The 26,200-nt window shown below is 36.1% G+C and overlaps 1 protein-coding gene across 1 annotated transcript in view; it reads right to left on the bottom strand.

The window, feature by feature from the left end:
* man1a2 (mannosidase, alpha, class 1A, member 2) overlaps positions 1-26,200 on the bottom strand; it is a 96,611-nt gene that overhangs the window by 59,065 nt on the left and 11,346 nt on the right. The window contains 2 exon segments of the mRNA XM_052014404.1: positions 10,996-11,092; positions 17,907-18,162. Of these exon segments, the coding sequence (XP_051870364.1) occupies positions 10,996-11,092; positions 17,907-18,162 (353 nt within the window).

The raw sequence follows: 26,200 nt of genomic DNA, 5'->3' as shown, positions 1-26,200 counted from the left end.
AATAAATTGTTTTATTCCTTAACCCTTTGGGTAATCTGTGATCTTTGAAAAAGGTAGAAAATCTTACTCGCATGCCCCGTTGCATCTCTAGAATTTTTGAAGGAGTTCCCTATTAATTATTCTATTTGGGCAAATAAAATCATGAACATTCATGACAAAATGTCTATTTACTCACATAATACAACATTGTTAATTGCATAATAACTTGCACTCCCAATAATTAAGGGCTTAGAATAGCAAACCAGACAGTTCAATACACACAAATGATATGAGAAATATGTTAAGTGCAATTGGGACATGCAGCTCCTTTGATAGTTACAGGATTACAATTACACTTATCCCAAGTGAATCCTTTTTTGCTGTTTTTCTAATATAATAGTGTGCATTAGTTAGTAATACAAAAATCCTTGCAATTTAGGCTGAGAAAAAACAGGCTTGATAGTTTAAGCACCCTTAGCTTCTCAAGCTGTATCTCCACTATATATAAATATTTTATCCAATATTAGTAGCCATTTTAAAATGGGAAGAAGCAATGTGAGCAACTACAACAAAACATGAAGCAAAAAAAAGATGCTCCAAAGTCGGGCACTGATAGGACAGGCAAGGAAATTTGCTTCACGAAATTGAACCACAAGGAAGGTGGATGATTTGAGACTTAAAGGTGACTTAAAAATAATTACAAGACTAATCAGTTTAATTAATTTTGCCCAAAACAGTGCAATGTTCTAGATCAAGTTTCCAAGATAAAAACGCTTTCAGTTCTGCCTTTTAATCTATTTTGAAAGTCCAAGTTCACCATTTATTAATGATGAGGCCAAAAACCAGGGAAGCTATTTCTATTCTGATCCAATGAAGTATCTCAGCTCCTCCTCCAAATCATGAGCAAAAAATCTCTGTGGTAATGCAAAATAAGATTTCCAAATACTACCAAAATATTGACAATTTTAGTCCTCCCAACTTACCCTACTAGAATCCGTAGAGACTGCCCAAACTTATTTCACATAGGACCCCTGCAGGTAGAATAGAGAAAAGATCTTTATCACTTAAGCAAAGGACATTTTCGGCCAGTATATGGAATTGGTAGCAATCCTTGGAATCCCAGGAATGTTAGGAATGAAAGGAAACTGCAAGTGCAAAAGCTGGAGAAGTTGAATCCAATCCAATCTTAATGCAACAACTGTTGCACCCATTTCTTTTTAAGTTAATAATCTTTAATTTTCCACTATTGTATCATTATAGGACAGCCAAAACACATCCAGTCCCTGTACAAGCAACAAAAATGGCTTAATATCTGCAGACACAAAGAACTACCAGCATTTCCCCCTCTTCCTCTATGTCCCATCAAACTGTTAACATCAGCAACTGTAAACTTGCTGGCTGACCTTCACTGGCTCCAACTGGAATTCATAAGTAAATCTCCAGTAATTATGCTGGGTATCTCAGATTAGGCCTGGCATGGAAGCACCAAGTCCATTATTTATGGGCAGGAATGGCAGTGAGCGAGTAAGGCAAATATAATTAGCTTAAAAATAGTAAAATGCTTCAAGTTTGCTTTATTGTTGGTAATTGTGTTAAAAATATTTTTAAAGTTTAATTAATTAACTTTTAATTTTTTTTATATTTTTGAATGTCAAGGACTTTCAGACAGCTGGCAATGTATGTTTTTTCTGACGATCCAGCTGTTTGTTCCCCTAAAGATAGTCTTAGAAAAAAATCTTCTCTTTCACTGTAATCTTCATGATAGCCATTATCCATTGCTTAATTTACTTCCATCATTATACCAAACAAGACTCAGATTTTTTTTTCTAAACATTAAATAATACTGGATTACTAGTCTTCCACAACATTTAAAATATATAGCTCTGAATTTATCCAAATCACAGATAATTTTTCAATCTCTCATATCCCAAAAATCTCTCTAAATTTTATCTATTCAGGAAATTTATGAAGTGCTTTCTATGCTACAAAATCACAAATTCTTTACTTCAAATGTTAGTACTACTCATGATCAGTGTTGTTAGCTGAAAAGCAAACCTGATAGCCAAAAGAACAGTCAGCAGAAATATAACCTTTAAAAATCTTAATGGAAAATAATTTCGTTGCCTTAAAAACATCAATATTTTTCTAGTGTCAATGCAGAACATATCTGCTTAAATTATTAGGTTCTCAACATATTAATTTTTTGCATCTACACTGTATGTGAAGACTTTTCCACCAGATCTTTTTCTATTAATTCCAGCTTCCAGGTTTGTTTTCTGCCCCATATATTCCTTCTTCAGAACAGGATCATTAACCCACTTTAATAAACACCAAACGTAGATAGGCCATTTGCAATTTTTTTTAAAAAGAAACAGTAAATCCTAGTAGATCTGTTTTTCCATGCTCATCCAAATAGGAGCCTCCTTCTAGAAATTTGTAATTATTTGCCTGTGTGGCTTGCTAGTCCATTTCAATAAATATTAAGAACAGAAGAATGAAATTATCTCAAATGTGTTTTGCCAATTATATCATAGCCAATTTATACCTTAAACAAACATCAACCTTGGTTCCACAGCCCATAAAAACCTTGCCTAACAAAAAAGTACCAACCTCCATTTTGAAATTTCAACAGTTTGTTCTCCACCAGAGCCAGTCAATCATAAGGTAATGGATTGACATCACATACAGACTTGGCCATATGGGAGCGGCAGGGTGGAGGGGGGTGTTGGGGGGTAGGCGGTAATGAACCAGTCACATTTTAAAATGATCATCTTTCTATAAGGTAAACTTGCAAATCTATTGAATTCAATTTCACAATTTGCTGTGCTTTGTTGTCCAATTTTTTTTAATAATTTCTGCATTATGTACAAGTTGCAGTCTGAAATTTAGATGAGTCATGTTGTTACTATTAACATGAAACAACTTAAAAATTGTCACCTTTTAGCAATGAAGCTACTCCAAAGCATCTCTCCTTTAGAGTATAAAAATATTCTGTTTACCAAGCTCAGTTGGCATTCATAAATTTCTCAAATCAGATCATTTGAACTGGGAACTGAGCATTCATGCAAACTGAAGCCAGGGCAGCTTCAGGTCAACAGAATGAAGGAAATGACATTTTGAAAAACTGATCTTTTTGAACCACCAATGCAGGAAGGAAAAGAAAAATCACAATATATGTGGGGAGTACTAAAAAACATGGAATTTGTTACAGATTGTCATGACACAAAACATTATTTGGCAGTGAAATTAACCCCCATCCTTTTACTTATGGTTCACTTCTCTGTGAACACCATTTCACAACTCAAATTGCTGTTGCATTCAGCTACTGCTTTCAGATTACAATACATAATCTGTGTTCTTCTTGGAGTGTAACAGCTAAATTACTACATCTTCATCTAGTCCACCACCTTACAACTAATCAAAAAAAAAATTACTTCTGAAGTCCATCAATATTTACCATCCCTTCCTCCACCTTTGGACCTCTTCTCCTCAGCATTATTCAACTCTTTAAAATACATGGAAGGCTAGAAGAACTTGCAGAGTCATTACTATTTTAAGTTTTCCTTTCTTCTTTCTCCACCCAAGCAATATATTGTGCTTCATGCTCTTTATCCTTCTAGCATGCTTACTGGAAATGGAATCATAATTCATCATACATGGTCTATCACTTTAAGTCTTGGGACTCCGACATTGGAACTCAGTAGCTCCTTCTGCATTTCCTTCTCTTACAATAATTACATGGTAGCAACTTGGATTTTCAAACATGAATACTGTATTAGCACAAGATGAATTGCTCATCTTGTAGTAGATGCTGGAAAACTGGGGGAAAAATTCAGCAAGGCAAGCAGTTTCTGTGAGGAGAGCAAAAAAGCTAACACTTCAGTTCAATGACCTTTCCTCAGAACCTTAACCCTAACCTTTGGATCCTGTTAAGTATTTCAAGAATGCTTCATTTTTATGATATCACTGTATCTTGCAAGCTAAGCAGGCAGAATTTAGTAAACCTAAGCTTAACCTACGTTAGATGTCAATATTTTTCGGCAAGGCAACCAGTCATAAAACCACATCATTAATGAGAATGAGAAATACAAGATTTACAGCCTCAGTAAAGTAAGTTTTTTTTTACTCTAGCTAATGAAATGAAATCAGCTCATATCATAAAAAGTGTTGCCTACCACTGGAAAGGTGAATCACAAAGTTTAAAGAGCAAGAACCTCAGCAACACGTTGCAAGGCGTTTCAATAAGTCCAGTCACAAAGATATAGTTAGGTTTAGATACAGTTCAGAACAATTTAATTTTAAGGGTTATTACAGTGAAATGATTCAAAAAAGACTTTGCAACAAAGGCAGTCCTATAATATAAAATCATGTATTTCAAAAGTACTGTTACTTAATATGTTTAGATTATGTGATCATCCAGGTGCAGAAAAAAGGATCAGACTGATTTAAAATGCTGGAATGCAGAATACAATCATATGAGATATAGAGAATTACAGAACAGTGGTCTCTTAATCTTCCAGATATGTTCATTTCCCAGATAAGAATGCCACAGGATGTGGAAGTGGCAGAAGAAATCCTTTGTAAAAATAGCATTTCATTGATACATTTCTGTCCCCAATGCATATGGAGTTCCTTTGTTAGTAAAATCCTTAATTGTCTTTGATCCAAGATGGTCAAGTTAAAGAAAAAAAGTAAAGATTCACTCATATAAAAGAGATAACTAATTAGATTGAATCTTTAAATAGGAATTAAACTAACTGAGACCACTAAACTCAAGATATATTCATCATACATTCTAGTGACAAGGCAGATTTTCAAAACCTTGATATCTGATTAAACATTCAAATTTAGTTACCTCTGCAGAACCAACAGAAAGGGCTATTACCACAGTTAACTTCTTGAAAGAGCATACTCAGAAATCTAGCTATTTCTTTCCTTCATTTATCAACTTCTAAACATTGCAGCTAATACATTCAAAAGAGTCAGCTATTTGCACATAGCAAGATCCCACAAACCACATTTGGTGAAATGTTGCCATATGGGATCTCTAACACTACCCTGGGCTAATGTAGTAAGAATGTTATGATTTTAAAAAGTCAATTGATCCAAGCATTAATCCTGCCTCTGTACAAAACAATAGGCCAGAGAATGGAATAAACTGTAAATAAGGCTTATGGCTCAGAGGCAATGCCCAAAAGATTATAAGGTGCAGCTCCAGCTAAACAAGCAGTTCCAAGTCACGCAAGTACTAGCTCAGCACAATAGCGTTAAGGATCCCTGGTTTGACAATATTCTATTATAACATAATAGAACCAGGTCTCCCTTCAGGCCATCAAGGTTCAGGGTAATGCAGCCACATGGAGTGTATGGAAGATTATATTAGGACATGCATTGTTCTCTATCATCAAACAAGTGATCACAGAAGGTCAGAGACTGAAAATAGGTTGTATTATTTAAAAGTATTTAAAATAAATGGAAGATCAAACACTAATAAATCTTGATATAAAAACACTTGTGCATGAATCAATTTCAGTTATCGTTACTAAACTACAATTCTTTGTTTCAATGGTAACTGGTAAAAATGTTCACGAATGCAATGTTGTTTAGAAAGGCTTTACTTCATCATTTTGCCTATAATGTAGCAAAACTGTCTCAAGGGCTTTTACAGGGCCATTACTAAATCAAAAATAAGTATTTTTTCCATATTGAACTGGACTGGTAGCCTTTACTGTACACTTGACATAAAAACAGAAAATACTGGAAACAGCAGTCAAGCGGAGAGAAACATTAATGTTTCAAGTTGTTGACCTTTCATCAAAACCAGGAAAACTTATAAATCAAAAGTTTTAAAGTTGCAAAGACTGAGAAGGGCAGAAGACAAAGAAAATGTCTGTGGAGATCAAGTGAGAGTGAATGATAAAAATGGTTGTCATACCAGCTTGCTAATCACAGATGATTTACCTAGAGATTTAAATTGAAGAATACAAATGGGAACAATGAGGAAAAAAGGGCTGAAATTGTGGGATACAAAACACTGCAGTTACTGAAACCTGAAAGAAAATAGAATGTTGGAAGGATGCAGTAGGTCAGGCAGCGTCTGTGGACAGAAATGTTACAGGTTGATGACTCATCAAAATTTCAGATAATCATCAGCTTTGGCTATTTGCATCAGAACCAGGCAATTCTGATGAAATATCAAATTGTAATGTTAACTCAGTATTTTCTTTCTGGAAAAATGTTGCTTGACCTGATGGTTACTTTCAGCAACTCATGTGCTGTATCTCATAATTCCATTACTGTTTTTAGTTTGTTTCTCTTCTGTCCTCAGTCCTCTTCTTTTACTTGTATCCTTCCAGATCACCTGTGATTAACAAGCCTTCACCTCTCTCAGCCAGGACAACCATACACGTCATTCTCTTGGTCTCAGAGAGTCCCTTTTTTGTCTTTTTCCCTTTCTTTCTCTGCAACTTAAAACATGTTTGATTTCTAACTTTTCCTTGTTCTGATGATACTCATTGGCCCTAACTGGTTTCTTTTTCCACAGATGCTGCCTAACCTGTTGACTATTTATGGCATATTCTGTTTTTATTTCAGATTTACACCATCTGCAGTTTTTAGCTTTTTGATTTATATTATATACTGTCCCTGAATTGCATTTAGAGACCACTCAACAGCAATTCACCTGAAAGGAGTATATCAGGTATAAAAGATCACTGATTTTAAGCTTGAGTTGAGATTCCATAATCATTTGCACCAAATTAATAAAAAACATTGGCCAAACTCCTAATGATAATTACTAAGCTTTGGGAACATGGCCAATGTTTTCCACTGAACTCATGTATAACAGTTTCTGAACATACTATGCTTTACTGAGATACTAGATTTCTCATAAGTCATTCTCAGTAACCTAAAACGAAATTACTGACAGGGATGGTCACCTCATTATAGGAAGGATGTGGAAGCGTCGAAAGGGTGCAGAGGAGATTTACGAGGATGCTGCCTGGTTTGGAGAGTATGGATTATGAGGAGAGACTAAGGGAGCTGGGGCTCTACTCGTTGGAGAGAAGGGGGATAAGAGGAGACATGATAGGGGTATACAAAATATTAAGACGAATAGATAGAGTGGACAGCCAGCGCCTCTTTCCCAGGGCACCAATGCTCAATACAAGAGGGCATGGCTTTAAAGTAATGGGTGGGAAGTTCAAGGGAAGATTTTTTACCCAGAGAGTGGTTGGGGCATGGAATGCGCTGCCTGGGGCAGTGGTGGAGGCAGGTGCATTGTTCAAATTGAAGAGATTACTAGACAAGCATATGGAGGAATTTAAAATAGAGAGATATGTGGGAAGGTAAGAATTAGATAGTCTTAGGCAAGGTTCAAAGGTCGGCACAACATTGTAGGCTGAAGGGCCAGTATTGTTCTATGTTCTACGATGGTGGGTTGATGCTAATTAAAAATAGCTGACTTTTGATAAATCCATTTTTAGCTACAATAATCCAACATCAAGTTACCATAATCAAGGATTTTCTTTTATTAAAATTACAGTTTAAAATTATGCCCGGTTGTGTCAATTTGTAGTAGATTTTGCATTTGTCAATATCCAAGGCAAATTTGAGTGGAGACTTGACCAAAAATGTGGCACAAGTTGAACCTTGATCAAGCCCAAACAACTATTTAGTCCACAGGTAAAGTTAGCAAAAGTGGATCAACAATTGGATCAAAGTCTTAACTGGGAAAACATTAAAATGCACTCATTAATTCATAGTTGCTGTTATATTTGAAACAAAGCTTACAACAATAATAAATCTTGCACTTAACCTTAAGAATATTTTCAAAATATTTTCAGTAGATCTGAAAATATCACAAGGTGCTATCATTGAAGTTACCTAAAGCCCTCTGCATAGAAAATCCAAATAAAACAAAATGTAGTATCAAATGGAATAAATTGGAATGGTCCAAGTTATAGTCAAAGGTGGAAATGTGATAGCTGTATTAAATGTCAGATGATCATCCTTTTATCAAAAGTTGTCAAGTTAACCTTATGAAAGGATTTTTTAGTCATGCCACACATTGCTTCTGATGTGTACTTACATAATATACTTACATTACATAATTTGCAATTACTATGGCTACATGAAGCAAGTTTTGAAATACAAAAGAAACACAAACTAACAGTATATCAACAAGTGTGAATAAAGAAAATATTTTATTGATTCAGTATATCATTTTTGCTATTTAAAGTATTGGGATTGTGTATAACTATGTACTATACAATTTGGACTTCTCTATATTGGTTATACAAATTTGCTATAATGGTAGTAATATATGGCAAAGGTGGGCTTCATAATGGGGTTAGAGGTCGGGGGGGAAAAAATAGGGAAAAGAGCAAAACATGGATAGAAAACAAATTTACAAGATTCCAGGAAGAATGGTTCCAAAATCTAAACCTTCAAATACTGAAATGTCCCATTAATTCAAACATGAAAATAAATACAGTTTAATTGTGGAGTCTTTATCAAGGATCTAAAAAACTGAAGACTTATGAGATGTTTGGATTACTGAATAAAATGGGCATTGTTTAAATAGAAATGAACAGAGATCATTCAAGCAAAAATATTGACAATGCTATAATGACGCAGGTGCACCTCAGGGCTGTGTGCTTAGGCCCCTGCTCTACTCTCTCTATACCTACAGCTATGTGGCTAAGCAGAGTGCCAACTCCATTTACAAATTCACCAATGACATCACTGTTGTCAGCAGAATCATGGATGGTGACAAGGAGGCATACGGGAGTAAGACGGGTCAGCTGGTTGAGTGGTATTGTAACAACAACCTGGCACTCAACGTCAGCAAATCAAGGAACTGATTGTGGACTTTAGGAAGGGGAAGTCAGACGAACATGTACCAGTCCTCACTGAAGGGTCTGTCATGGAATGGGTGAGCAGCTTCAAGTTCCTGGTTGTCAACATCTCGGAGGATCTATCCTGAACCCAACATATTGATGCAATTATGAAGGCAGTGCTCCAGCATCTCTACTTTTAGAAGTTTGAGATTGGGCATGTCATCAAAGACTCTGACAGACCTCTACAGATGTACAGTGGAAAGCATTCTGACAGGTTGCATTACTGCCTGAAATAGGAACTCCAATGCACAGAAATGCAAGAGGCTACAGAGAATGGTGGACTCAGCCAGTTCCATCAAGGGTACAGCTCTCCCCACTGAGGACATCTACAAGAGGTGATGTCTCAGGAAGGCAACATCCATCATTTAATACCCCATCATACGAGCCATGCTCTCTTCTCATTGCTGCCATCAGGCAGGAGGTACAGGAACCTAAAGACCCACACCTCAAGGTTCAACAACAGCTTCTTTCCCACCACCATCAGTTTCTTGAACTGACCTGAAAAATCCTAATTCTATCTTGGACTATATTTCCCTCAATTTGCATTGTTTATGGTGTTGTGCAAGTTATGTATAAATTTGTTAATTTAATTTTATGTAATTTATGCCTGTCATGTTTGTAATGCACCATGCTGCTGTTGCAAAAAGCTAATTTTCACAGGATTTATACCCTGGGTATGTATGCCCATGGCGATGAACTTGAACCAGATGCAATTCTCAGACAAGCTAAAAGTAATCAAAACAACTGTTTCTATGCTTAGATTGGTCTCAGAGTATTGACAGGCTAAGAGGAAATTGAGAGTTGCTAAACAGTGAAAAGTCACTGGGAAACTGCAAACAGGTCAACATGATTATCTTCCCTCCCCCCAAGAAAAACAATAATACCTCAATGGTGACAATAATAACCCAAAAGAAAGACATGAAATCAGACGAGAAATTCCTGCCTGACTAATCTTCGAGAATACGACATTCAATGTGCACAGTGGAAAGTGAAAAGATATTTGGTTTACCTTGATTTCCATAAAGCATATGGTATTTTTTAAATTACAAATTCTGTTCAATGCATTGAAAATTCAAGATAAACTTTGGGATTATGAATTCTGTACAGATAAAGCTTGTACAAGACAGAGGAAAATCTCAAATGAGATGCTTCAAGCATCAGTGTGAGAATATCCATGGTTTCCATTTTATAAAGACGTGGATTCACATTAATGCAAATTTGCAGGCAACATCAAACAAGGAAGCAGATGATTCAGAGGAGGACGCACAGTAACACTCTGATAATCTGCTATTCGATAATTTGTAAATCCTGATTGTTTAGCATCTAGCTCACTGGATGCTGATTTCTGTGCCCCCTTCTGACACGCTGGGGGACCAGTTCCTACCTCCCTCTCTGACATGCTGAGGCCCTAGTTCACACACCCACTTCTGACATGCCAAAGGCTGTTTCCCACGTTCCCTTGAAACTCATCAGGTTTGCTGGAAAATTTATTATACTTTTCAAAAAAAAAATTAAAGTGTGTTGGAATATTAATTGGAATAACATCCAATAGTCTGAGAAATCTGTCAGTCTGCCACCAAAGTCACAAACATAGCAAATTTTAAGTTTATTATACAAACAGCTAAAATAAAGGTAGAATTATTGTACTTCGTGCCATCTGAAAACTTGAATACAGAAATCTACTTCTTTGTCCAATTCACAATTACATGTACTAAGCTGAGACCCCATTGCAGATCCTTGCGAAACATGATGTTTCAAATTCTAAGAGTCAGAACAAACCCCTTTCCTTGCTTTGCATCCTACTTCCCAATCAAGGGCTCTGTCATTACAGTCACCACTGTCCAATTCCATGCACTATTCTTTTTGCTAATAATACCAGCCTCAATTAATATCAAATTGCAAGCTTTCAATTACCCAGCAAGTCCCGCTAAGCTTAAATGCAGATAATGTCTTCTAGACAAACTATTTTAAATAATCACCTTTCAATCATAATTAAGGACACAGTCAATATTAATAGCAGCTAAATGAAAAACAAGTCCTCACTTTGCAATGCCTATACCTTTTTTCCTTTTACAACTTAAACAATTAAGCTTTAACTGAATATCCAGATACTTACCAAATATATTGGTCGAATGGCCTTTCCTTGAAAGAGGTTTCAATTCATTGTGCCCCCAAGCATACTGTCTATAGTTTCCCCAAGCATGCTTCATCATCTGCAAAAAGAGAGAAAAAAAGTATTTCTTTACATCTAATTTTATGATCTTGAAATCAGATAATGCAAAACCCAGAAAATGCTGAAAACACTCAGCATTTTATGCAATGACATTTCATCATTTTGTTCTCCACAGATGCTACTTGACCAGTGTTTTCTTTTTATTTCAAATGTTCAGCTTCTGCAGTAATCTTCCTTACGGATTTTACAAATAATACATAGGCAATTTCAAAAGATATTCAGGCTAAATGATCAACTCAAGACTTAACCCATATGCTTAGTTTCAGGCATTTTGGGATATTATTGCTCACAACTTAAATATTCTACTTTTTGCATACATGTGCTCATGTATACATGGTTAAAAGATAACCATCTAATGTCTATTGCAATCTGAAAAACTGATTAAAAGAGCTTTCTTCATTTAAGTCAGTTGTCATCTGCTTCTATTTTAATGTGCCTGGGTGAACTGAATAATCTAACCCATCTTTGATCATCATAATTGAGTGCCTGTAACCGATGTGCGGCCTTCATTGCTACAATAATTCATTAATGGATTTGACTTCAGGGCCTCTTATAATCATACACAGAGAAACAGATTTGAAATCCAACTTTAGTTGCATACTTAGACATCCTATACTATGAAATTAGCAGAAGATGCTAAGTACAAAACTAAGCAATGCCAAAATGATTTGGTTTAGGAACTAATACAAGTAAACATCGAAAGAATTTATGACTCAGTTTCTATTCTGGCAACAGTGCAGGACCAATACAAGAAGCCATGGATGACGAGTTTCTTTCTTCCTTCATTTCTCCTGCCCTTCAAATATTCATTGCAACTTTGAGGATGGGGAAAACCAGTGTTTAAAAGGGAAAAGGAGTTATGCCTTTTGCTAGTGTGTTACTTAAACCCAAAGGTGGCAACAGCTTTCACTTTAATACCTTTTGTTTGAGCAATTAAAGAATGAATCGAAGTACAATTAAATCTACAAAATGAGCGTAATTACTAAACACTGCACAAATTATTAAGGCGCTTTATATAGAGATTTGCAATTATTTTATAAATGATATCTATTCGCATTAAAATAAGAAATTTAGAATCAGAATGTAAAAATGTTGTACACTTTATGCAGTAGATGCAATAAAGTTGAATTTCAATTATAGTATGATGCATAATCTATACAAAACTTTTACATTTGATTTTTGGCCTGCTTGATAACAAATCCTTGTCACCACCTCCCTCTATATAGATAACATCTGGTAATGCAGTATTACTCTGGTTCTAAAATTCCATGTATCAAAAGTGACTAAACGTGAAACCAGATGGTCTAGGATCAATCTACAAATCAATTTTCACTCATATAAACAATAGGTTTTTTAAAAAAAGACAGTTTCATTGGATTACATTTTGTGAACAAATCCTCATTTGTCAAATTAGCAAACTCAGTTCTAATACCTGAAAACTGAAAAATATTTCTGAATACAGAAATCTATTTCTTCATCCAATTCAAAATTATATCAAGCCAAGGTCTTATTATATAATGAAGCTCTTGATTAGCACCAACATCAAGTTTGAATGCTATAAGAAAACTTAACTTCCTCCATGTGTCTCTTTCATAGTATCAATAAGCTATTAATAAGAGATGGAAATTTCCTGACATGAGCAAGCATCATAAAGCTACCAATGATGTTCATGCCTACTTTTGGGGTTTGTTCTCACAATACTCAAAACAATTTATAGATTTGGTTTTCAAAGTCACAACTTGGGCTTCCTTCCATTTGTGTTTATTTTGCTCTTTGCCCCCTACACTGGAATTACAGAAAATGCTAGTGACCTGGCAAGGTTGGAGGCTGCTGACACTAAGATAAAAATTGGAACCAGAACTGTATTAAACCATGTGGTGTAGTGAAATATCAATTGAAAAGTGGCATTACATAAACTCAACTAAGAAATAACCTAACATGCAGCAGCACAATAGCGCAAGCAAAATGCGCTAGTGTTGGCTCATACTTATGATTCTCTACAGTTTAAATTCTCAATCGCAACTGAAGCATCTGGCTCACCTTGGCAAGAAAGACTAAACTTCAGCTGCTGCTGCAAGCTTACCACATAGTTGTGCTTTCTGTCCTTGAATCACAGCTTCTGCTCATTTATCTGGGAAATGACATGCAAAGTGCAGTACATATGAATGAAGAATGCAAATCTAACAGTCAACCATTAATAACTTGATGTCACGATTCTTAATATCGTCTCCATTAACAATACTGAAGTATAAATGAAAGGTAGCATAATACACCAACTTCAATAGAAAAAAAGTGTAGGAATACCAAGAGGATGTCCATAATTCTCCATAATTGATTGCCAAATTGAAGACATTAGTTATGCTGAAACAAAGTTGTGGCAACTCCATCTAACACTGCAGAAACCACATTGCTACAATACATTTGGAAAACCAGCACTTCTGCATTTTGTTTGCAAAACCACATACAAAAGTAACCTGTGCTCTTTGAGGTACTGAACTCAGGTATTAGGTTCTGGATCATAAATAAAATGAAAACCAAAACAGTCTAACCACAGATTGGATGAGCAAAGCTCACAACCTAAAGACAATCTCTTTGTCCCTTGTTGAGAATCCTAAACATGGCAAAAGGAAGATAGTGGATTTTAGTGGTCAATCATCTCAGCCCAAGGACACTGCTGCAAGAGTTCCTGGGGCATTGTCTTACTTGGAACTTTCAATAACTGCTTCAATGACCTGCCCACCATCATCATCATGAATAGGAGGGATTGCTCATGATTGCACAACACTCAATGTTATTCACAACTCCTCAAGTGCATAAGCAGATCATATTTGCCTGCTGGAAAACCATAATAAACTGATAGGGATTAACATTTGTACCATTCAAATGACCATCTCAACAAAGAGAAAGTTTTACCACCTAACATTGACATTCAATGGCATACTACTGCTGAGGCCCCACCATCAATATTGTGGGATTCACATAGCCAGAAACACAAGCTGAACCACAAAAATACTGTAATTTAAAAGCAGGTCAGACATTGGGTTTCCTGTAGAGGGCGACTCGCCTCGACTCCCTGAAGTATTCCCATTATCTACAAGGCACAAGTCAGGAGTTTGATGGAAAAGTCTTGGCTGAACAAGTGCAGCTCCAACAATACTCTACCAGCTTAATACCATTCAAGACAATTAACTCATTTAAATGGCATACTGCTTACCGCCTTAAACATCCATATCCTCCAACACCAGGGCACCATGGCTGTTGTGCGTACCATCTGCAAAATGTTTTGCAGCGTCTTAACAATGCTTTAATTGATAGCACCCCCAAAATCTGAGACCTTTATCGCTCAAAAGTACATGGGCAGTAGTCACATGGCAACATTACTACCATAAAAGAATGTAGATGCTGGAAATCTGAATTAAAAACAGAAAACACTGAAAATTGAGGTCAGGCAGATGCTACCTGACTTGGTATTTCCAGCATTTTTTTTTGTTTTATTACCACCATCTTAAAGCTCCACACCATGCACCATAAACCTGGCTAAGTAAACTCTGCTGTTCCTTCATCTGCACAACATTTAAATTCCTACTCCACAACATTGTGAAGCTGCAACAGTTTGATGACACACATCACCACCACCTTAACAGCAACTAGGGCAACAATGCTGGCCCTGGCACAAGCATCAATAAACAAGAACTGCATTCAAAAGAACTACTTGGTTCATATTTTTACTTTCAGCCATTAGCTATGGCTTTAGCTCTACTCCAGCAGTATACACACAATGATGACACTTAGGCCTTGACATTTATGTTTTTCAGCTTTTATTACTATTTGGCAAATCTGTCAATTCTGTTTAATAAGAAATTTCAGTCAAGAGAAGTATCAACTTTGTTTCTTTCAGATTCTTGCAGTGCAATACGCTGAATATGTTGTGAACATTTTCAAGTAATGTTGCTCGAGAGGGAACAATTTCCAGGGTGGCTATTACAGAAGTCCTATTATCAGTCTCATCATCATAGAAATGTTAACAGGACACAAGCTGCATCACCATGCATCTCCAGGCTTTTATCGAGGATAATAGCTTTCTTTTATTACTTATCAAACTTGCAATGCATTCAAAATTTGTTACAAGAAATTTTGGCAACTATTTGCTGTAAAACTAGTATACATGTGGCAGAGTTAACATGGATAGCTCATTTGATTCAATGATGCACCTTTGCCCAAAAACATTCATGTGTGACATTAGCCTCTTCCTCATCTCTTTTCATTTAAATTTCTTTTCAATAATATCTATACTGCCCTAAAATTTGAGACTAGATTTTATATTTTTAATTTATTTGTGATGCACAGCACAGATGCTTTGAAATCTAACAGGTGGTTTTGCCAGTAACCATAGAAGTGACAACACTGCAGTATTTACAGACTAGTTCAACTTTAATCATATGTCCAGTAAAAATTCCTTTTACTTTCACATAAAAATGCAAACTTTTTCTCTTACACTCCACTTTCCTCTCAAAAGGCAGTAACTTACTGACCAATTAATCACCCACAACTTGAATAACGATGGGAAATGGGACAAGGGTTGGGGGAAGATGGGGCTTGGGGGAAGAAGCAGGATGGGGGAGGTGGGTAACAGATCACAGCTGGCCATGTCTAGCTTCATCGGATAACATGGGAACATAATAGGAGCAGGAGTAGACCATCTGGCCTATCGAGCCTGCTCCATCATTCAATAAGATCATGGCTGATCTGCCCATGGACTCAGATCCACCTACCTGCCTTTTCCCCATAACCCTTAATTCCCCTACTGTGCAAAAAGCTATCTAATTGTGTCTTAAATATATTTAATGAGGCAGTCTCCACTGCTTCCACAGACTCACTACTCTCTGGGGAAAAGCAGTTTCTCCTCATCTGTCCTAAATCCACTCCCAAATCTTGAGGCGATGTCCCTAGTTCTAGTCTCAACTACCAGTGGAAACAACTTTTCTGCCTCTATCTTATCTATCCCCTTCATAATTTTATATGTTTCTATAAGATCCCCTCTCATGCTTCTGAATTCCAGTGAGTATAGTCCTACACAACTCAATCTCTCCTCATAGGCTAACCCCTCATCTCAGACTCATCCCCCTCACCTGAGTAATCACAAATTAGTCAGCATAAACCACACACTGACAACAAAATACACTGGCTGGGTTACCTTCCACTTAGCTACAGTCTATGATATCACTCCTACCACATCAGCAAACCAGAAACCAGGATTGCAGGTCCCACACTATACCTTATGTTTACCAAAACAGAAAGCCATGGCGAGGAGAAATATATAATGCTTTTGTGAAATTCTGTGCTAATCACAGACCAGTTCCTCAAGCAATAGCACAATTTGCAAATTGAATTTTATGGATTAGTTTTGTAAGTCCTAAACACTGTTAGACGTGTCCTGCAAATTATGAACAGATGTTTGCTCTTTCAAGAAAGTGCATATCTATAAATGATATAAAATAGTGAATGTAGTCTGAAAATTTAACAGAACTGTAAATATATAGTTCAAGTCCAGGCAAAGTTGTCACCAAAACTCAATTATATTGCTCATTATTTAAATCAACACAGCAACTGTTAATCCCAACAAGGTACAAAAGATAATTATTAAAATCAAGATGAGGTCCGAGAAGATTGACAGTTTGTCAACGTTCAAAATGACACAGCAATATTTTTACTCCTAATTTGTCTATGACTTTAAAACAAAGTTTGCCCACTACCAGATTACATGGTTTCAAGTAGGTGGGAAATGTATGGTAATTGCACAAGACACTGATTGTGAGCAGCAGTCTGGAAAGATTTGCATATTTACAACGTGACAGCCAAGTGGCACACAGCTAGGAACCACTAAATGCCACAAGAACAATACACCAGAATTTACTGTAATAAGAGGCTAACAGCAATCATTTTATGTACAAATCAGACAGCAATTTTAGGCAAACAGAAAAAGACACTAAAATTTGTTTGTTGTTGTCTTCTATAATTGCAAGAGAATGAAATATTTCAGTGTGAATTTCCTGTACATGCACAATAATTTATAAGCTCAACCTCCAACATGAAGCCCATTTTAATCCAAATACTCCTTTTGACTGGATGTCAAGATTTAATAATTGACAGTCCACCTCATTGCCACTAAAAAAAAAACCAAGAGAGGACTTCCATTCCTTCTGAGTTTATTGGCATTGGACATTAAAAAAAAGTTTTTTTTCAAAACCATCCCTTTTCACAATCTCTTTCTCAATCCAATCTTTCCCTTGATTTTACTTTCCATAAGTGAACGGGCAAAGAAAAGTCTACCAAATGGTTATTGGCACATTAAATTTTGGCTCAATCATCTGTTTTAATATTCTTGGATCAGATAGAGACATTGGCCAGGACACCAAGGAGAACTGCAAAGTTCCTCTTTGGATGGCATTATTGGATGCTTTGTATCCACTGAACAGGACAGATGAGTTTTGGTTTAACATCTCATCCAAAAGCTGCTTTCTTAGTGTTCAGCATCCATCATTGGATTAAGTTTGAAGTAGGCTGCAAATCTACAACCTTCTGACTTGAGGTGAAAGTAATGACCCACAGTTGACATTATTTTGCATGGATACATAAAACACTATGCCAATGCAGACACTGAAGCAGTATTATTCAGTACATTTCACTATAATCTTCAATAAATATAAGTGATGGAATGGGCACGAGGAAAATTGCTAACAGCTACTGTCATTCCAGTTTAAACAATACACCAGTTTTTCATGCATCTCATATACCTCTTTAATCTTCTCTTGTTTTTCTCTGGTATCTGGATCACCAGGGTCTCCATTATTGATTCCCACAAGTTTTGGAATAGGTACTTGTGGTAATTGTTTGCCTTCTCTTTTCTTCGCATCCTGCGCCACACGATTTTTCTCTGTCTGAATTTCAGCACGAATTTGATCTTTGGATTTTTTCAGTTTTTCCTTTGCCTCTTCTAGAGCCCTCTCGTGATCTGCCCTGATCATTTTCCGTAGTTGTTCCTCTTCCTCCCTAGGGGAATGGACGAAGACTTCAATTTTTCAGTAACAGACCTCTCTATACCAGTGACTTAGGTTAAATCACCATTTCAGAATCTAAATATTACAAGCCTATGATTTACATTAACTTGTTTAGTTGAGAAAATGCAGTAACTGAATATCAAGATTTATATTTCCAAGTAAAGTTTTTATTTCAATAGTTGGTATTGTTGCAACAGTCCAGGCCAAAATTCAAAGCTTAAGTCTCTTGTACTTTTAGCCTTCCAGATACTTTACCACATTGTACACAAAAAGACAATCCCAATGAGCAAGACCTCATGAAAGATAAGTCTTTATTTTCAAGATATTCAGTGTCGCACCATTCCCAAAAAGTTAAGACAAATACATCCTCAACACATTGGCCTAAAATTGACACTTGTGAACTACCTGAACTTCCGATAGCAGCATTTTATGTAGCATTATTAATGTAGAAAAATATATCTGTCAATGAAGAGAGATGTGCAAAACTATGGTTGACAATTGCTCTAGATATAGCCTGAAAGGACAAGGAGAGGATTTAAATAGAAAATTCGCAAACATTTAATTTAAGCAACTAATAGGTGACAACTGTGCAATGAACTAAGCAAGGGTGCTTGAGGCAGGAGTTAGAGAAACCTAAAATATGGAAGTATCTTCAGGAGGAGATGATTACTGAGGGCTCAGGGATTTAAAAATCAGAACCCAAATTTTAAAGGAAGCACCAGAGAACTCGGAATCACTGCAGGACAACAGAAATAAGTCCAAGACAAGCTACTGGCACAGGAAAGCATTTGAGTAGCCTTTTGAATTCAATATTGAATTCTTCAACTTCAAGCAACTCGCGTTCCCTGTATCAGAACTGGCCTCTTCCGCTGCAAGTCATCCACTTGTGGTATTGACTCAGTTTTGACTTTCTCTCTGTTAACACAACCCACCTTGCTGGGCATGCCCTTTAGCTCCATATTTTGCATCTTTTCACTTTCCTTTTTCTGAATTCTCACATTTTAAGTGCACTCATCTCATTGCTTTTATTTCATTTTTTCCTCTATCTACCCCCATTAACCCATCAAGCAATTGACATCTACAACTTATCTCCACATCAACCCTAACCTCACCTCAGAGACATTCTTTGCCCTATCCATCTCCTCCCCAGTTTGTCTGCAATTTTAATGTTTTCCCTCTTTCCCAGTTTTGGCAAAGGGTCTAACCTGAGGTGTTAACTGTTTCTCTTTCCACAGATGCTGCCTACCCTGCTGAACGTTTCTGGCATTGTCAGACTCCCAGCAGCTGCAAATTTTTTTCTGATCTTTCAAGCATTAGAATAATTACCTCTCAAAAGATTTTAGTAACTAATGGACTGAGATAGAGCTCGAGACAGAAATAAGCAACCACTGAAGTGGATACAAAGTCAGTAATTTAGTTAAACAAAATAAGCGAATAAAAAGACTGCAAGACTAACAAGTCAATATCAATCAATAACATGTTAAAAGTAAAGTTTAAACAACTGAATCAAGATAATATGGAGACAAGAGATTCTGCAGATGCTGGAATATGGATTTTATTTGGTTACAAATTTCTCATTCCCCCAATAAATCACTTCATAATATCAGAATACCAAGGAATTTCCTTGATTAATAAAGAACATTTACTGCACTCAAGTCTCAAGCAATCATTGATTTTCAGAATACAACTCCTGGCATCACAAGAGATAGATCGTGAAAACATTTCCTTTTTTGCATACTTCTAATGCCAATAAAAATATTGAAAGAGGAAAGGGTGGGGTAAGATCTGCTCGTCAACAATCGATTAATTGGATAATAACATGCGTAAGTCATAGCTGGCAAGGCAAATAGGAGTATTAGGCAACATATGGCAAGAGCATGGGGAAAGCACCTCATGGAGTAACACATCAAGAAATGTGTCCAACTAATGTTGGTAACTCTACTACCCAGCAAGTGGCCTCAACACTGATTCAGATATCATTTCAAGAACCATAGCAAACCATCAGAAAACTCAGGCATTGTTAAACAAAACACATCTACCATTATTGAATAAAGTTCATCAAATTAACCAGATAGTTTTCTGAACTACATAAATGCAAGAATTTAGCTCACTATAATGTGCACACGAAAGAAACCAACTCAAACTTCTTTTGGGCCAATCACAACTTCTGAATATTCCTTAGGAATTCACAGTTAATGAAAAGGATTTTTTTTTAAATCTGTTTTAATACATAAAAACTCATAAAACACTCCAAAGGCCCATGTGGAAAATCATTAATTGCTTTACCGACTGGGGGGGGGGGGTTAGAATAATGTTTTAATATCCACTGACAAAGCATTTAAGTCATCAGTTAATGTCAAACACTCAATTTAACTTTTCATTCAAATTGCTCTAACAACGCTGCACATTTCTAAACATTTGAACAGATTCCTGACCAATCACATTGATTTGTTGAATGCATGGGTCAGTGGCAGAATGGTGATGAAAAGGCCAGAAGAATACAATAGCGCAGAGAAAAGCAAAAGGCTTTTGTGATAACAAAGAAATGAAAATTTTGTTGAAAAATCATTAAGGTAAAGCCTGAACTGGAATGTAATTGCTATTACTACTAATTCTGATTTAGTTTCTGCTTTGTAACCACAAAAAAAACTCAATGTTTTTATTAATACAAGTTACAACAGGGTTCCAGTCCTGAGAACTGCTTGTAAACTGAATTGTGTACAAATTGGAAATGAATAAAAACGTGTGGGAGAGGATCACAGAAACAGCAATGGGAGAGCGAGCAACCATGGAAAGGGCAGCTACCAGTCAGCCTCACTGACTCAATGAGTGAGCGAGTGAGTCTGCTCAGTGCTCCAGTTTTGCTCATCTCGACCCAGCCCCGGATTATTGAGACTTGGGGGAGGGAGACTGTTTGCAAAAATACCCCTTTCCACCCAAAAGATACCTGCAGCCCCACAGGAGCCGGCAAATTCATCCCCATTCATCCCGCTGATCTCCCAATTGCTCGTTCATATGTACGGGGTGAATACAAGTCAGGTGTCCATAGCCCAGAGATGACCTGTAACTAAAAGTACTCAATTTTTCCAGACATTAGTGAAAACCAAAAATAAAGCAACTCTGAACTGGAACAAAAATTCAACTCCTATTATTGAATCACTTTTTGTTTGAAATAAGTTACTAAGTCTATGAAGGATGATGCAGTAACTAATTTGAGCACAGTGAAATCTTACAAACAACGAGATAACTGACCAGTTTTAGTGATGTTCACTGAAAAGATTAATATTGCCCAGAATACATTTCCCTGCTATTCCTCAAAATAGTGTCACAGAGAATTTTGTATCTAACAGGAGAGCAGAAACCGTACTTCAGATATTGCAGCACACAACAACAATAAAATAGATCTGATTAATTCTCTGAAATTGTGTCTGAACCCATGATGTAATGACTCATGAGGCAAGAGTGAGGCAAAGATTAAGACTACATTTGATTAAAAACTAATTTTGATTAATTCAGGACAAAATACAAATTAATTAAATGGAGTTACTTGTTTCATATTCACAATGTATTTACTTGGTAAAAAAAAATGCTTTCAAGATGACATTCTGCATCCAGTAAAGCAACGTACATTTTATTCTTATTCTGGTAACAGTCCTAAATCCATGACCTCTACCACTAAAATGGATAAAGACTTCAGGAAACACTATTACTTGCAAATTTCACTCTAAAATCACCATCCTAATTTGAAAAATGTGCCAGAGCTCCTGCATCATCACAATGTCTAAATCCCGGAATTCCCTACCCAACAGCACTGCAGGAGTGGCTTCACCAGAAGGAATGCAGCACATTAAGAAAGTGGCTCGCCACCAGCTTTTCAATAGCAATTAGAGATGAGCAATAAAGGCTAGCCTTGCTAGTGATATTCCCCCAATAAATCACTTCATAATATCAGAATACCAAGGAATTTCCTTGATTAATAAAGAACATTTACTGCACTCAAGTCTCAAGCAATCATTGATTTTCAGAATACAACTCCTGGCATCATAAGAGATAGATCGTGAAAGCATTTTCTTTTTCAAATACAACTAATGCCAATAAAGATATTGAAAAAGGAAAGGGTGGGGTAAGATCTGCTCGTCAACAATCAATTAATTGGATAATAACATGCTTAAATCATAGCTGGCAAGGCAAATAGAAGTATCAGGCAACATATGGCAAGAGCATGGGGAAAGCATAACCCAATTCCCAGAAAACAAATAAGGAAATTAACTCAGGATGAGCAAATTTAAGAATCATTCAGATAATTTTAAGTTCATCATTTGAATAGAACTTTTTTTGACACAATTTCTAACCAAAAGGTATGCTTATGCTTCCTTTGCAAGAAGAACTATAAGAGGGAAGAAAAGTTTAATGGTTGAAAAAGAACAGAGTCTAAAAAGCTAAATAATCAGCTTTGTTTATGCCATTAATAAAATTCTACATTTCAACCAACACTAAATTTTTCCAGAGAGAAAAGAAAAATTGGAAGTCTACAACAAAAACTAAAGATCTGACAGAGGACAATATAGGTTCACAAGTCTACTTTTTGATGCATTAGAAAGAGAACATATCTGGCCAAAATCTAATGATTCTTCTGTAAAAGTGCAATTAAAGAGAGCAATTTATATCCAAAAATCAGAATAAGACGACAAAGTGAATCAAGACTATCAGAAAAACAGCAGGTAAAAAAAAAAGATATTGGAAAAAATAAATAGAAGTTACATAAAGGAAGGCATGATCAGGAGGAAAGTGCTGCTGAAAAGGGTCAGAAGTGTGCAGCTGGGATTATTCTTCAATATAGCTACATCTTTAATGGTGGATTTAAAGATTATTAATAGGGATTGTATTAGCTCCAGTGCATCATATTGCAATGGGCAGAATTATGAGAGAGACTGTGGAATAACAAATAGAGATCTGAAGGTTGCTTCACCGGCTTGTATAGGTCAGAAGAACAGAATCAATATGGGTGGAGAAAGAAATGATGTGAAAAAATGTTAGCTGGATTTGTTTACAGGCCTACTTCCCTCCCCCTCCCCCAATTTCCAACAATAGCAACATAGTATTAATGGAAAATGAAAACTTATTTAATATACAACTTTCATCTTCCTACAGAACACACCAGGAAATCAATTTGCCAGAAAATACTCGTCATGAAAACGGCTAATTTAGAACTTGCCTTGTCTAAACTGATAAGATTTAATAGATATTAATTTCTATATTGAGCTAAGAAATCTGCTAGAGAAAACTGATCACAACATGAATATTGCAGACCCTTCATTTGAAATTTCAGCCTTGAATTTATATAAAACCTATAATCCAGGTGTCAGTGGTGCATTGGGCAAGGCAGATTAGGAAATTAGATGAAAAGGTTTCCCATAAGATAAACAAATGAAAACGAAGTATTTAAAAATTTTCAACTACTGTGCATTTTATTGAAAAATAAAAATTCAATAAGGAGTGATCCATAGCTAATAGAGGTGGTTAAATGGATTATTAGACTAAAACAGGTTTATAATGTTGCCAGGGCAAGCAGTAATCCTGAGGACTCGGCTTCCAAAAGCTGCAACAAGAAACCAAAATAAAAAGACAAGGATAGAAAGCACTGATTATGACCATAAATTAGTAAGAAATAAAACAAAGCTGTAAGAGTTTCAAAACTATGTATGAAGGGAAAGTAGCAGAATTAAATAAGGATCCCATAGTAAGAGAAATTATAACGAGGAATAAAGAAATGGCCAATGCATTAAACAAATATTTTGCATCCATCTTCACTGCATAGCAGAAATGGAGGGATCAAGGATCTAAAAACACCAAAGAACTTACAGATCATTAATATAATTGACGATAAAATACTGGAGAAAAGAGGAATTAGAACCAAAACCCTGGATACAATAGTCTACATTTCAGTAAACAAAGATGTGGCTGAAGAGACAGTGGAGGCATCAGCAATGATCTTCCAAACACCGTGGAACAGTCCAAGAGATTGGAAGGCTGCTAAGCAATACCACAATTTAAGAAAAAAAACTAAAAACTATAGATAACTTAGAATGGCATCAGTTATTAAAAAAATAAGATCAAGATAAACATGAATAAATACTGGATAAAGTCAGGCCAGGCAGCATTTGCAGAAAGGGAAACACATTTAACATTTCAGGTTTACATCCCTTCATCAGAACTGGGAAAAATGAAGACTTGTTAATTGCATGTCCCTTTCCACAGATGCTGCCTGACCTGCTGAGTGTTTCCAGCATATTCCGGATAAATTTCAGATTTCCAACATATGCAGATTTTTGATTTTCAGTTGTAAAAATGCTGGAGTACACTGTTGTGGATGTATAACAAAGCACAGAAATCATTATAATTAGAAAGAGATAATAGTTATATGAAGGTTAAAAATGCAAGGTGATTTCTTTTTGAGTGCAAAACTAGAGAAAGGAACGTGTGTACACATCTAGGATTCCAAATCCAGTTTCATAGGACACATCAAAACATTGTTACATAATGGGCTCAAGGGGTTGTAGGTAGATAAGCACGAATAAACAATTAAAAGTACAAAACAAGGGGAGAAAATAAACAAGTCATTTTCAGATTGGCAAACTGTGTGGGGGGGGGGGGGGTAGCACAAGTTCAGTAATTAAGTCCTCAGCTTTTCACAAATTAAAATCAACAATTTATGATAAAAAGTGCATAACATATCCTCATCTGCAAATGATTGGGATTAATATAGGATGAGTGTAAATGGATGGTTGATAATTGGCATGGACCTGGTGGGCTGAGGGCCTGTTTCCATGCTGTATCTCTCTGTGACTCTATGATATAATGCTGAATTGGAAAGTGAGCTGCGAGGAGAACACAAAGTCTGCAAAGATGTAATAGCAGGCTAAGCAAGTGGAAAAATTCACAGAAAACAGATTATTTAATGCGTGTTTGTGCATATGACAAAAAACTCGACTTCATTTGACTTGACTATTTTTATAATGTGAGGAATGATGCATGGTATATGGAGGAATCTGGGTTGCTCAGAAAGTAAATAAGGAGGCAAATACTTTAAGGTCCTTTATCACAAGGGATTTAGAGTACAAAAGTTAATAGGTCTTGCTGCTATTGTATACAAGCTCACATTTAGTATTAAATTCAGTTTTGGTCACCATATCTGAATAAAGATACATTGGCCTTAAGTGGCAGTGTAGTGTAAATTTATACGATTGCCCTAGGAGCAGACACCCAGTAAAATTGCCTGAGTGGAGAGTACAAGTATGAGAAGCAGTGTCATTAAAATATCCAAGGTTCACAAGGACCAACAGCCCAGATGGTTTTATATCACTGAACATTATACCTTGTAAATGAGGTATACAAGTTTAGTGCAGCATACCAAGGCTTAACCAGTGCAGAACAATCTGCCCAAAGGTCATTTTGTATCTGTGGAGACCCATTTCCTCAGAATAAATGTAAAAAAAATAACATTAATGTTATGTTGTATTCCACATTAATAAGTATATTTCAATAGTCATTATGGTTGATGGAAAACTTTTTTAAAAAAAAGCACTTTTTACTTAGCAGCTGTCACAATTCTTCATTCATATTGGGTGCTCAGCCAGCTTGATGACAACATTGTAGCACCCTGACAAAAGTCAGCTGATAGCAGCTGCCATTGGCAAAGGGATAATATGTGCCTTGGAGCCAATGAATCTGTGTGTGCAGGTTTCTTTGAGGTCAGAAAGGCAATACTAGTATGAAACTGTTACACAAGGACTCACTTCTTAAAAATATGGAGGCATATGAAGGCCATTCAGTCCTTGAGCCTGATTCAGCATTCAATAAGACCACAGTTTATCTCCATCATACTATCCTACACTTCTTAGTCATGTAACCCTTAATGTCCTCATTTTACAAAGATCTATCAAATCATTTTTGATTTTTTTAATTGACAAAGCCGCAACACATTTTTGTGGGACGAGTTCTTTTTGGTTCTAAATCAAATAGGTTCTTGA

Source organism: Pristis pectinata, chromosome 4 (genome assembly GCF_009764475.1).
Source record: "Pristis pectinata isolate sPriPec2 chromosome 4, sPriPec2.1.pri, whole genome shotgun sequence".
In the NCBI taxonomy this organism is placed as follows: domain Eukaryota; kingdom Metazoa; phylum Chordata; class Chondrichthyes; order Rhinopristiformes; family Pristidae; genus Pristis; species Pristis pectinata.
This window is presented reverse-complemented; position numbering and strand designations above follow the sequence as displayed.